Below are 14,996 nucleotides of genomic sequence, written 5' to 3'. Positions count from 1 at the left end.
AACAATCAAGGACTAATATGATGCCTGAAGACTGGTGAATGTTAAATATCAAAAGGATACATAGAAGAACTCAGCTCCTCAAGCTGTGGAGAAAAAACATTTTGATCTTATTATATGACTGTAAAGGACCTTCTAGACTTTATCCTGTTTGACATGCAGCAACACTTGGGAGGGGAATAAGCAGCTAAATCCTGGCTGGGATGTTGAGTAGTTACACCACATCAATGCACAGCTTTATCCAGGACGACATCACGCACAAGCAACAGCATAATGAGCTCAATGTGCTGTATCACCAATATTGTTACTGATTTGTAGATCTGTAGGAATATTCAGCAAAATGGTGGTTCTGTCTGATAAGATACCACAAGCTATAACATTTGGGTATCTTAACAGAATGCCACCACACAAACATAAGTAAAAAAATACAGCATGGATGAAGTCAGGACATTTTACAGACTATGCTATTACAGTCTTACATTAAGGAGTAATTTGTCCATGTTGGTGTCGCAGGCTGTTTTCCTCTGGTCCTCGGGCATTTCGTCCACCTCACCATAGAGGTCAAAGTGCAAACGGGCCAGCTTCTCCTGCATCTCTCTCACATGCTCCATCTGGCCAATGGAGCACTCGTTGCCTGACAGAGAGAGCAGGAAAACGAAAACATGGCTTCAGCTGATATATGTTTACTATTATCTTGTTTGAAACACTATTTTCCTTACAATCTCTCAATCATCTGCTATATTTCTTAATTTATTTCTTCTAAACACATAACCCGGGGTGAGTAAACTTTGCACAACTTGCAACAGAAATGATTACACATTTACATTAGATGTTAAAGGTCCAGTTAACATTATGTGTTTACTACCATCTGGATCTAAGACATCACTCTCGGGCTCTCTGAAGTTGTAAAAGGTTGTTTTCATCTTAAGACACATGTGGGACAAGCTGTGTTCAAAGTCCTTTTGAAGCCTAAATTACCAAATGCTTGTAGTTTCCCTGAGTGGAAGTCGTTAAGGAGGCTCAGCAGGCCATTCTCCATTTCCTGTACATCTGAAACATCAGTCAGAAAGGAGTGCTGGATGGTAGGTGCTGCCTGGCCCTGGCTCTGACTAGCTTTACCACCCAAGCCCACATGATGCCTGGGTTTATCTCTAACTCCCCTGGAAAAAGACCAACAACACAAAACAGTCAGGACCAGTAGTGATTACAGTTCCTGATAATCGGATCTGTTACTTTATTTCTGACGAAGATAAAAACATGATATAAAACTATTATTAGTAAAATAACCGTAGTTGGTACCTCCTACTCTTGCTCTTTTGGCTGGAGTGAGTCCCCATGTTATGGCTGTAGCCTACGTGTCGTCCTCCGGAGGAAGCGTTGGTTTTCCGGCCAGAGACACTAGTCGGAGCTGCCGTGTTGGTGGTTGTCCTGGGACTCTTTCTTTTTAGCTTTCGTTCCTCCATAACTTCATGTTACGGTGCTGTCTGGTTAGCTAGATAGAGGGTAAAACACGAAAGCTGACACCAGGCACGGCAGATAGCACTGTAACTTAATGCCGAACCCTGTAGCTAACCATGCAGAAAAATCACCCTGACAGAAATGAATGTGATTTGCGACCAAGCTAACGTTAGCGTATCAGCTAGCTAGTCGGCTAATCTTCAGACTCGGACTGACAGTGTACCCGTTTAAGTTAAATACCACAACCAAAAGCCGATGAACACATTCACTCACAATTGCTGCTTAGCTGACCGTTTGTCGTCGGTGGCCCTAACAGATAGTCCACACGATTCAAACCTTTGTTGAAACATAAAAAATGTGCATGTACCTCGCAGGCTACTTAGCTAGCCTGTAAACTGAAAACTTCCTGTTTTGGTCGGACGCAACGGACCCAATCAAGGCCCAATTCCAAATCTCTAGAGAGTCACCGCTACATTATGGACTAAAATACAGTATGTCATCTCATTCAAGACGGTGTTGAGATAACAATATTCTTGACTTTTGGAATAGCAGAAGAGTACTTATTTTCTACTAAAAGTCTACCGTAACTTGATGAAAGTTTCTCACCTACTCCGCGTAGTGTCCCTCAGAGGTCCCTTAACAACGAATTGGAACTCGGTCCAACATCGGCCGTATTCCATTACATGTACCATTATAGTCCTATCTTTCCTTTCCTCAATAGTGTGATATTTTTGTGCAGGGAAAATCTTGTAGACAATACGGCTTTGCTGGCAAAATATTAGTTACACAATTGAAGCATTAAAAAATAAATTTGCAATCTTTCTAAAATCCTTAAGACATATAAGTTGTAAAAATAATTTAAACTACTTGATTACTTTCTCAAACTTTTAAGACAATTTTTATGTTGTACTCTTTTTCTTTTTGTGTCATATTTTATTTCTTAATTTAATTGATTTTTTTCCGGTAGTCATGTTTTCAGTTGTTCTAAGATGCCTGTTTGAAATTTTATATACATATTTACATATACAACATCTCAAACAAAGTTTACAGAGTCAATCCTTAATTCGGTGGTAATGGGCTGTCTCTTAAAAGGCTCAACTGAGGACATCATCAAAGCAATGTCTTGAAGTCTTGGTTTCCCCCTTATGGAGACAATTGTCTCTATTTGTAGATATTTGTTGTCCTAAATCTTTTTTTTAAATAGCACATTTCAAAGGGGATTTTCACTTAAATTGACTCAACTGTGCTTGAGGTGTAGTTGCAGGGAAAACCACAAGGAGGAGATAAGTGAACATCCAATAATGATCCCCCTCTCTCCCTCTTCTTAATTAAATAAGTATTAATGGCTGGTAATATGCTGAAAAGAGGCACTTCGAACACTTTAATTAACTGTGCACGTTTTCATAAACAAACTATATTCAAAATGCTGATTAACTGAATTCCACAACACCATTCAAGTCTTAATTAGTATACATCAATATTTTGCACTGAGTGAGGATTGAATTCTGTGTGTTTTGGGGTCTGTGGGTAACACTATTCCAGTCACAGTCTTGAATAGCTGCACAAATAGCTGATTTTATTCACTTTTACTGACAGCAAAGGGACACATTTCTCTAATTTTCTGCTTTTGCAATTGCATTGCTGTCCCTTCTTGGTATTTGCAAGATGGCTTTATAAGTCACTCTGGAGGGAAAAAAGCATTAGAAAGCATGAGATAAATGCTTAATCTGTAATAGAAAATTAGTTTGAAAGTTTGCAGCTAAAAGCACTGACATCCTGTTGTAGGATCAAGAGAAATGAGTTCCCCAGAGAGGATCTCTAAAATATCACATTATTATATATACTTAAAAGTCATGTTTCTCATGTGCAGTCCTTATCACTGCCCAAATTCCGAGACCACATACCAGCGATTTTGTCATATAGAGAGAAATCCATAGAGTGTCTTCCTTAACATGGTTCTTGGATTCATAGAAGTATGTGCAGCCTCATTATTGACAATGTCTCATTAATACAGATTCCTGCTTCCTGTAAAGTTAGAATTTAATTGTAGTAGGATTTCCATTTATTTCAGTGATGAAGCATACTATTTACTGTTCAACTATTAAGACATAATACTTAAGAATGGGTTTTCAAACTCTAAATTTGATTGTTGATTATTTAGTCATACATATTAAATGTTATAGAGAAATTTGAAACAGGTAGATCTGAAAGATTGGGCTCTAAAAGTTCAGGGAGTACAAAAGTTCCTTGAGCACACCTCAAATACCGTGATGATAAGTTAAATTAAGAGGAGGGGTAAACACATGAATCAAATATAAAGTAGAATTATATGCAATTATTTAGGCATTTTTTTTCTATTTCAATTTTGATTTCTTGAGTTACGTCTGGCACGGCTAATTGAGATATTTTTTGAAAGACTTTTTCATTCTGGATTGCTGTTTCAAACTCTTTATCTCCTCATCTGAAAAGGTACTTTGCCATCACTTGGTCCAGTCAGCTGGTTGCCAATACTTAAAAATGACCAGTGTGTTGGCCTTTACCTTTTTATTTTTAGGACAGTACCGTGACCAATGAACAATCTAAAAAGGTGGGAAAAAATCCCTGAATTCTTGAAAAAGTTCCAGAGTTTTGGGAAAACGACCTGCTGTGGAAAATGGACTCGTGCTGGCAGATCATTTTCTCTCTCCCTCTCTCATTTCTCTCTGTGTTGCCTTTTCCTGCTCTCTCCCTCCTACCCTTTCCTGCTTTGTGAGCCCATGTGTGTGTTTGCTGCGTGACAGTGGCTGAGTGAGGTGAACCAGGATAAAATGTTACAGATGAACACATTTAGACTGTCGCGTCCACACAGCCATTAACTTAGTGGATGTCCACACACAGAGAAACACACACGCACACACACACAAACTCACACATACACACACCTATCTCTCATCCGTAATTGCTGTGTAGGTGCTGTTTGGAAAGCTAGCTACTAGTTACAGCCAGTTCATTCTTTTCTCATGTGCACGGCTGCCTGAATTATGCATCGGATTGTAAATGAATGACAACTCGTTTAATTACACACTCCGTCTTACTGCTAATTCTAAGTTACCTGCCTTTCTAATGTAGAATTATTCCAGCATTTTAACAGACTTGCTTTAGCCACTGAAGACACTGTAATCTGGGAGCAAAAGTGATTTAAATAAATTAAACAAAAAGTATAAAAATACACAGATTTGTTAAATAAAATTTCTGTTTTTGTCTGTAATGAATAATATTGTTTCGCACTGAAATGAAATCTGTCATTTTTAAATCTTTCTCTCTGTGGACTTGACCCATAATGAGTGGAGAAATGTTCATGTTGATGTTGTTCATCAATCAGAGAATAAAAGCGTGAAGGCCACTCTATTATTTCTATTCATGTGTGTGTTCCATGTAAATCATTGTTCGATACTGTATATCCCCCAGTGTGACAGGACACTCAGGGGACTATGGTAGACGCTGTGTGTGTGCAGCTCTATTGGGAATTAGGGTTAAGCACTAGGTTACAAGTGTGTGTGTGTGTCTCAGCAGCTGTGACCCAGAATAATGTTTTTATCCTTTCATATTTTTTCAACGACACACAAACTCAAATGTACAAACAGGCACACTTGAAGTGAGTGTTTCCTGTTTTAAAAATGACCACAGTAGATTTATATCTTTCCCAGTCTACCGTATGAATAAATGTTCTATGTGTGAGGGAGCCAGACGTCTTGTCCTTGTCTTCCGCTTGTCCCCCATGCAAGGACAGGGGGCAAGGGACACAAGGGACTGGCAGAGATGAATGGGGGAGGTAGGCAAGAGAAGAAAAGAGTAAAGGAAATTAATTGGTAAAAAAACAAACATCTTTATCAATGTGAATGGGATTTTTTTGGTTTTGTAGGACTGACTTTCATAGAAACATTACTGATAGTAAATTAGATTTAGTTTTCCACATTTTATTGCCATATGAGCTGATGGAGCTACAGTAACATTATGCCCTGCAGTTTTGTCAGTTGTACTCTGCTGCTGTTTTCACATTTAAAGGTTCAGGTCAATCAAACTCATCCTTTAATCAAATTCTCGACATTTCTCATCCTTTTCATCTGAGTAAAACCCCACACTGGCGATTCAGCACTACAAAACATACTATACATTACTATCAACCATTTTCCAAAGCATACCATATGTTTTTTGACTTCCTACCTGCTAGGCAGCCACTGGTTTCAATTAATTCCAGAGATTTTAAACTTGCTTGAGACAGGTAATACATCACATTTAGTCACCTTTAATTGTTCTTTGTTGGGAGGAAATTGGAAGAAGAACTTATGGAAACTGGTCAGCAGCGACGTAAAAGATATACATTTGTATTTAGTGGACTAACATGCACCAAAATGACCACCAATATGATTCCTTAAGTAGTCTTCAACCACTTTTAACAACTAGCATGAGTAAATATACTGAAACAAAGATCCAACAGGAAGGTCTTGGAAAGTTGCAAGAGTTGAGGATGAAAAACACTGTAATAAAATACTAAAATAAACAGTATACGCTGTAAAAGTTTGCTCGCCAAGTAATCATTAATTCACTATTATTCGTTATGGTGACATTGTACTATGGGACTGTCAACATTTGCTTATGATTTAAAGGGATTCAGATTCTAACTCCTTCCATCTACCTGTCGTCTCTTTCGCCACTGTACACGTCCTCGTTTCTCCTCTTTAACTTTCGTCTCCCTCTCATTTAATTCCCCATCTCCTCCCCGTCTCCTCCTTCCCCCCCCTCTCCAATTCGCCTCTTCCTATCCTCCTCTCACCACTCTGTAGAGGGTCCAAGTGACATTTGGCTGTCCCCTGCCTCGAGGGGGTCCAGGAGATGCAGACGTTTTTGGCAGGCAAGCACAGGGACGCCTAGGGGTCCTGACGGGGACTCCTGGACTAGGAAGAGAAAAAAAGTACACATCATAAAATGCACCCGCAGTCAGAAACACACATACGCTCTCGGGGTGCACATGCATAAGCAAACAATTGCACAAACAGAGAAGAGCTAACACAGACACACACTGACACATGTAAATGTGTATGCACACAAACACTCGTGCACCTTCCAATCAAACGCACGTAATGAAGACACAGTGGACGGTAAATGTGAGAAGGCGAGGGAAGCTGCCCCCATGGAAAAGTTTGGAAAACAGTAAATAAACTGGGATTTGAATTTGAATTGCTAAACTATTGAGTTTCAATATGACTGGCTGGCTTCATTCCCTGTCCTCCTTACGATCAGAACTTTATTTATTACAGCCTTTTATGCTGATAGTGAAATCAGATATGGGACTGATACAAGAATGAATTCAGATGATACAATCAAATAAAACGACTTGTCAAAAATGAATGAAGTCTGTTTTATCCCAAAGCCCCAAACTATTCTTTCACTGGTCATAAAAGTGCTAGTACTTAGTATAAAGATAGAACAGTTTAACTTTCTTGATCCCACCGCCTCTCTCAAACTGGTTGGACACTGGAGAACCTTGCAATGTTGCATGTAAAAGTTCAATCAGACTGAACTCAATACATTTGACCCCTTTCTTCATTAAAGTAAATAGGGAGTTTCTGTACGTGCCTCTTTTCCATGACTGTCCAGGCATGATTGCTATTGCTTTTGGTGCTGCCACAAACCTAAAACATCACTTCCCGTGCACAGCCATCCATGAACCAACTACAGGTTGAAGAGAAGTAAAAATAAAGATTTAATTTGTGTGTAATTATTGCAAAAAAATATCCGAAGAAAGCCAAAATCAGGGCAGTTTTGGTGGTGTGACTGTCCTCATCTCCCACCACTCATGTCCCTCTGAGATCACTCACCTGTCTTTTTTCCCTCTCCACTCTCCTCTGTCTCTCAGGTCTCTTCAGAGAGATAATACCCTGGTCATCGGGGGAGCGACAGAGCGAGGGGAGATGGAGATGCAGGGCTAATTGCGGGGTGCCAGAGCTCGTCGGCACGGCACTGGCCGCTGTTTTGGCTCAGCCATAATTACCTGGTAGCCGCAGATGTTTCACGCCATTGTTGTACACCCAGACAGAGAGGAAGGGATGGATAGATGGACGGAGAGGCAGGGAGACATAAAGAGAGAGAGACAGAGGCTGGTTCTCCCAGCCAGCTGCAAACTTCTGCACACACGCAAAGAAACAGCGAGTAGACATTTTCTCTCTCCATTCATCCATCCATCCATCTTTTTACCCATTCTTTTATTCATCTCTTTCAATCCATTATCAAACCAGCCCTTTTATATTTGCACCTTGAGTGTTGATAGGTGATAATAATTCTTTGTGTGTGTGTGTGCGGGGTGCAGCCTTCCCACTGAGGCAGAACAAAGTAGCGTAATAACTCAGACACTGAGCTGACCCTCTCTGCTGCTCTCAAGTACACTTAATGGAGGTGTGTGTGTGTTTTAGCATACATGTGCATCTTTGTGTGTGTCTGTCTCTCTGTTGTATTTGAATATGACTGCTTGCACATACCCGACTGTGTGTGTGTGTGTGAGTATGTGCTTGTGCATGTGTATCTGTATGTGTGAATGTATCCTGTTCTCTCATGTGTGTGTATGTGTTCAAATAGCTGATCCCCTCCAGGGGTGAATTGTTATGGATGCTGTTCTGTTGAAATTACTGTTATTTGTTTCCTTTAAAACAAGCTAATTGCAGCATAGCAGATTGCTCTGTGTGTATATGTGTGTGTGTGTGTTTGTGTGTATTTGTGTGTGCATCAATTTGTTTGCTTCCTTGTTTATTGTTTGTTTGTGTCGCATTGCAGACCCCTCCAATTTCTTTAGCATGGACACATTTTCACTCCGGCGTCAAAACTCATTCTGCTGCAGCTGTTGGGCCGTAATTTGACTTTTTTAGCCAATTTATTTTTCAAAGCTAAAGTCTACTGACCAATAAAAAGAGAAAGGAAATTATCTGCACATAAACTGTATTACAAACAATAACTCTCCCCCAGTGAAAAGGATTCATTAACTTTTTGGTGTTTTTATTCTTATTCTTGTTGAACAAGAAAATTACTGTTCTTCTAAGTGCTGCAATCATTTACTCCACAGTGATGTTTATATATTTTTCTAGTATTTTTCTTACAAATAAACTCATTAAAAATACTACAGCAAATATACAGATACAAGTGCTCATTGTCAACAAAATGCATCAGTTAATCTGACCAGAGCTGATCACTCATCAAATGGTTACCTCACCCAAAATCCAAATAAAAGACAATTATAGTGGTATCCAACCAATTCAGATAGTTTTGGTTTTGTTTGCCTATATTTTTAAATATCTATCTCTAAGATTTCTGCATCCACCTCATTATAATGGAGGTGAATCAAATTCAGTTTGTGGTGCTCAGAGCATTGAAAAACAGAACTAAGAGTCTGCAGCTACTCTATCGGCTCTGTGAGGCTGCACTTGTATTAACATGTTAAGCAGGTATACTGTTTACCATGTTCACCATCTTAGTTTAGCCTGTTAGCATGCTAACATTTGCTAATTAGGACTAAAGAAAGTACAGCTCAGGCTGATGGGAGTGTCATTAGTTTTGTAAGTATTGGACAAACTGAAATTTTGACCTGATGATGGCACTAGATGAAAAGTCATGGGATCACCAAAGTTATTACAACCCATGAATGGGGACATGAATCTGTGTACCAAATTACATTCCAGTCCATCCAATAGTTGTCAAGATGTTTCATTCAAATTCTAAGATGTGAACCTCATGGTGGCACTAGAGGTGACGTCAGGGGATCACCAAAGTCAGTAGTCTTCACCCTCTCGAGACATAATTTCACTTCCAAGAGTTTTTGAGCTATTTTAGACTGCATCAAAGTGTTGGGCCGACTGACAGACCTACATTGCCACCCATAAAGCCATGTAGCCACTAGCAGGGCTAAAAAAATAAAATAAAAATAAAATCATGTTTCTTCTGAAAATGTTTTTTTCATGATTTGGGTGAACTTTCAAGGATGATAAAACAAAAAATGAGCACCCATGATGTCGGCATTATACTAACCTGATTAAGCAGATCAGGTATTGGCCATGATGTGAGCAATCCACATTAAATACAGTTTATTCCTTAATGTCATTAGAAAATTTTGTTTTTGTTAAATTGTGTTTAGCTCCACAGCAATCCCTGGCCTCATGTTATCTTCCATAAAAAATATTGCAGTGAGTTTTACGCAGTGAGGTAAACTTTTTTTAATTTAGAAAAAAAGAGAGCACTGGTATTTGATTGGTACTCAGTATCATAATCAGTATCAGGTGGGAAAAAGTTGGATCAGTGCGTCACTGTTTCTTATCTCATCTGACTTCATTCTGAAGATGTTGATAACTCGAGTACTATGTTATTATTACTGATAGGAATGATGGCCAAAACTACAAAATTAAGACCCAAGTTGTAATTAACAGAATTGTTCCTTTACTCATCATGGCGGAAAGAGTAAAAGTAAACCTACATAGAAACCAGAAGTTACACCTCATCTCTGAAATACAACCATTGTTACATGAAATATGAAATATCCAAACTCAAACAACAACGTCAAGCAGATGCAGTGTGTATATGAACGTGAGAGTGTTTAAAGCCGGCTGGGAAACAGAGAGCAAGAAAGAAGAAAGTGCTGGTGTTGATTGGGTTAAGTGTGTATGTGTGAGTCAGTGTTAAGTGGGACATCTCAGACAGACAGGCCATCCTCTCACAGGCCCCCTGTCTGCCAGGCAGGTGAGCCAGTGTCTCTTTATCTGTTTCTCTCTCACACACACACCTCTGCCAGCTCCTTCACACCCCGTGTGCCAGGTACGTCTACGTCCCGTCTTTGTGTGCGAATGAAAGCGTGTGAGATCTGACGAGGAAGAAAACACACACACACACACACACACGTGTGGCTTTCTCACGGGGGGAAGAGGAGGGACGAGAGGAGGAGAGGGAGAAGAAGAGGTGGCCTCGCCTTCCCTCTCATCCCTCAATCCAACACTTCTCCTCCTTTCGTTTGGTTCCATTCATTCGTCAGTTCTTTCCGTTTTGTGCCGTTCCATATGCTGCTGCTCTGTCTGTCTGTCTCTGCCTCCGCTCTTCTCCTGTCCTCCCTTTCTTTGCGCTCCATCCTTTCTCTCCCCCATCGCATCGCTTCCTTTCTTTCCCATCCATCCTCTCTTTCTCCTCGCCTCGTTCCAGTTTCCAAGTGCTTGGACGGTAGCTTACTGCTCCGGTCACTGCTCAGGGAGTACGGTAGGCTTGGTGTAATAGAACATCGCGCACACACACACACACACACACACACACACACACACACACACACACACACACACACACACACACACACACACACACAAACACAAACACGCACTTGAACAAACAAACAGAAACAGGCCCTTTCTCTTGCTCCAATTTCAATTGTGTCTTGTTTGCTACCTGCATATGTCTCTACCTTCTCCAGATCCCAAAGCTTATCTGTACACGCAGCCTAGAAAGCATTATGAGAACTGGTCTGACATCATACGTATCCAAACACCAAGCGCTCAGAGATAAGCTTCCATGCTCCTATCTCAATCAGTTACTCAGCACTCCAGGCCAAGCAAACAGAACTGCACTGAAGTTCAAACCAGCAGAAGAGAAATTGCTCTATTATTCTTGCTTCTGTAAATTCTAAAAGTTAATGTGGCCTTGAGAATAACTGTAGCACAAACATCAGAGCCAAACTTGAAACCAAACTTTTCCACAAGAAAGGGAATGGACCCTCTGCTAAACTAACTTAAAATACAAAAGTTAAAAAGCCTTTATTGTCATAGCTAGACCAACATGCACTGATCACACACAAGCCACCCTCAGGGTCAAACAATCAAACTATAGTGAATACTATAAGCACATGCTTCAACAATGAACACTGTGTCATAGATAATAGTAATGAAAATATACATATGGATTCTACACTTTTATGGTATTTTTTTGCTTTTGGGGGGTTAGGGTCAGTGGAAACAAGCTCAAAACACAAAACTGACATACATTGAAATGATGAATGTGTTAGCAAGCAGTTTTTAGAGGTTTTTCAATGAAAACAGCTTGCTATTGTGGCAGGAAACAACGCTATGAGAGTGGTGAGAATGAACCAAAACAGAAAAGTTGTGGGCCAGCAAAACAAAACAATGACCTGAAAGACACTGTAAAGCTCTGTAGAGCTGAGAGGAACTACAGAGTCGGGTGATAATTCTCTGTAAGTTCATCACTACGAGTGACCACTTTCACATACAGTACAAGTAGTCATGCGATCCATTGTTAATATAAAAATATTGATTATAGCCTTTAAAGCCCCTGTGCGAAAGAACTGAATATTTCTGACAACTTGCAGATGTAATAGCAAAGACATCATGGAAGATGGCCGATTTTTTGTACAAACAAAGCTTAAGCTATCAGAATAATTTTTTAAAGATGCCCTAATCAAAAAAAATTACAGACAGGGGCTTTAACAATTACTTTGTCACCAAAACCTGACCTAAAACAGAACGAATGTTGATGCTCTTTTTTAATGTATAATTTTAAAGTACAATCTAAATGGAGCCCGATTCGGAGGGCAGAAAAAACCTCCTTGTTAAGATCATGACTCAAAGGTTCCAAAACTCACTTTCGCTTAGTCTTGGAACAAAAAGTTTTACACGTTTGATTGCTAAAAAAATGGAAGACAGTGCAACAAGTGAACATTCAGAGTTGCAAGAAATAAGCACAGAGACTGAAACTCTGAAGCCACACAAAGTAAATAACTCAGCACTAGTATCAATTCTGGTACTTTGTATTGTGATATATTACATCTTAAGAGATATTTATTTGGATCTCTAAAATAGTTGAGTAATTTGCTAATTTCTGCTGCAAACCATAGATAAAGGGACTGAAGTGGTGAGAAGGTGTAAGTGACTTGTGCCAGTAAAAGTCATTTTTACTTGATAATTTATTGAAAAAAGTCTGTGTTGGAAATTAAATAACCATTGTCTGTCTTTGCAAGATTATGAAAATTTAGCGCCATTACTTATATTAACCATCAACATACTCTCCCCTCTTTGTTTTTGTCATCATCATCCTCACCAACGCTTCCTTCTGTTATTCATCCTCATCATCACCTTTATCATTGCATATTGATTTTGTCATAGCTCTCCAGGCGTGCACTGACCTTTCATATGAGGTGCTCGTTCTTCAAGACTTCAAGAGGTGAGAATGATTGATGTCTAATCTTTGATATCCTCTGAAGATGTGTGTGTGCGTGTGTGTGTGGGTTGGTTGCTTAGGACCTCCTATAGTTAAGGAACCAAAGGTCCTCAGGGTATTAGAGCAGGAGATCAGGGAGTCAGCTCGCACACACACACACAAACACACTCACACTTGTACACACACATTCGCGCACATTGGTGGTGTCTCAGCGACCTCTTGGTGAGTTCAGTGGCAAGGCGTGGTGAGAGTATTCGTTTGAACCTGCAGATCTTAAAGATCACACTCACACTGACAACAACACACAGATTAATGCTAAAAGAAGGAAACAGTTGAACCTTTTTTTGCTCATGGGGGTTTAGGGGTTGGATTGGTGAAAGGAAAGCAGGGGGAGTTAGTTTGAGAGGGGAGGATTTTTTTTTTTAAATCACAGTGATGACCACAAGAAAGGGGGAGAAAGAATTAGAAGATAAAACATGTAAGAAGTGGTTATAAAGAGAAAAATGGAGATACTGTTATTACAGACTTGTCTAAGCAAACCGCAACCAATCGACTTGTTACTACCGTCCTTTTCTAAACATATGAAGCAAGCCGCACGACATACTGTTAAGAATAAACTGTAAAGCTTAAAACAAAGGAAAGTCAGAATAACGGTGATGATTTCTAGTGACAAAAAACCAAGCTTGTTGCCATTTTTAGCTTTTACCCATCATGTCACTCATTACTTCAGTTTTTAGAGTAGATACTGTCATATCCTTGCTCAAGTAATTATTTTAAAGAGTATTTGAACTTCTACTTGAGTGGTTGATATTAAAATAACAATATAACAGTGTGACATCAGTTAACACTGTAGGAGGAAAGGAGAGGCAGAGGAGCAAAGAAAGTATTAGCAAGCGACAAAAAAAGAGGCAGAGAGAAAGAATGAAAGAATTATGTAAAAGAAATGAAGAAGAGGAGGGGGAGTGAGGAAAAGGGGAGAGATGAAGGAAAAGAGAGGAGTCTTTAATGTGCGTGGGTCTTGTAAGGTCAGACGGGGGCTGGGGAGGGGGGGGAAAGGTTACAGGAAAGGTTACCATTATTTATTTAATCACTGATCCATCAGACGCAGCATGCACACACACACAAACAAATTCCCTCTCACATACACACACTTATTATCTCCCACTCACCTTTTATGCACGCACACGTGCGTTACAGCTTAATCTTCTGTCAGATAAAAAACAAAAGATGAAGGAGACAGAAGAGTGATTTTGGTCTTCGAACTACCAGCTTCTCACACAGAAGCAGAGTAGATGAGTAGCACAGTATAATAATGGAAATATAACCTGACAAATAACTTTAACTTTGAAAAAACACTGCACATATTAAGGCCAGTTGGCAGTCCGCACCACTTCAGTTTTTAGCCACGCTATTGATGTGGCCCTAGTGAGTCAGTTGGTCCACTGCTTTGGTTTATCAACAGCTATTGGATGGATTACCATGAAATTTTGTGCAGACATTCATGGTCCCCAGAGGATGACGCCTACTGACTTTGGTGATCGCCTGACATTTCCTGTAGCGCCACCAGCAGGTTGACATTTTTTGTTTTTTAGTAAAATGTCTTGACAACTATTGGATGGATTACCATGAAATTTGGTACAGACATTCATGTTCCCCTTAGAATTAATTGTAATAATTTTGGTGTTCCCTGACTTTTCATCAAGCACCGCATTTATATCCCAGTGTGTGGAAGTCATTGGAATCATTTTTATTTAGGTAACATGGGGCCATGAAAAAATCTGGATCAGCTGCTTGCCATGACTGAATAAAGGTAACTGATACATAAATGAAACAATGAATTTTCTGACACTGACAAAAAATATGAATTTAACATGGATCTGTCACTGTAATGTTCGTTTCAAGCAAAAGAAGAAGTTGGACCCATATGCAGAAGACAGAAATACAAGTTAAGTAAACTTCTCAGGTGCAAAATAAACACAGGCAAGGCTCTAAAAACTAAAGAGGCTGGAGAGTACTTGAGAAACAAAGTGACAGTGTCACCAAGCAGAATGAAGAACAAGCACTGAACAAAAGCAAGGGCTTTAAATAAAAGGCCAAACAAGATTGGGTTAAGGTGTTGCAGGGACTTCTCTGTCTGACAAAACAGTCAGGGAATCAAATGTACAAAAAAAACTTTATCACAGTAACTGTGCTGCGCATCACTATAGATATTTACATTTGAGGATTTTGTGATTGACTTTGAAACAAAGATGTTTTTTATTGACTTTATCCAAGTCTGCATCTTTTGATGATTAGGATGAGTTGTTGTTTTA

General features: G+C 39.6%; 1 protein-coding gene across 4 annotated transcripts in view; it reads right to left on the bottom strand.

The window, feature by feature from the left end:
* The window catches only part of ccdc28a (coiled-coil domain containing 28A), a 214,863-nt gene that overhangs the window by 1,616 nt on the left and 198,251 nt on the right, over positions 1-14,996 (bottom strand). Inside the window, exons 5-9 of one of the 4 annotated variants that reach the window (XM_044188576.1) lie at positions 6,269-6,389; positions 1,297-1,489; positions 976-1,157; positions 477-631; positions 61-83 (exon numbers count right to left, since the gene is read on the bottom strand). In XM_044188576.1, the coding sequence (XP_044044511.1) occupies positions 61-83; positions 477-631; positions 976-1,157; positions 1,297-1,460 (524 nt within the window). In that variant the 5' untranslated portion in view covers positions 1,461-1,489; positions 6,269-6,389. Of the gene's footprint in view, positions 1-60; positions 84-476; positions 632-975; positions 1,158-1,296; positions 1,490-1,728; positions 2,020-2,061; positions 2,210-6,268; positions 6,390-14,996 lie in introns of those variants that run through there. The other 3 variants (XM_044188577.1, XM_044188578.1, XM_044188575.1) reach the window with 3 other exon arrangements.

The sequence above is a fragment of the Siniperca chuatsi genome, linkage group LG24, assembly GCF_020085105.1.
Source record: "Siniperca chuatsi isolate FFG_IHB_CAS linkage group LG24, ASM2008510v1, whole genome shotgun sequence".
NCBI classification, from domain to species: domain Eukaryota; kingdom Metazoa; phylum Chordata; class Actinopteri; order Centrarchiformes; family Sinipercidae; genus Siniperca; species Siniperca chuatsi.
Note: the sequence above shows the minus strand (reverse complement) of the source record. Positions and strands in the feature narration are given on the sequence as shown.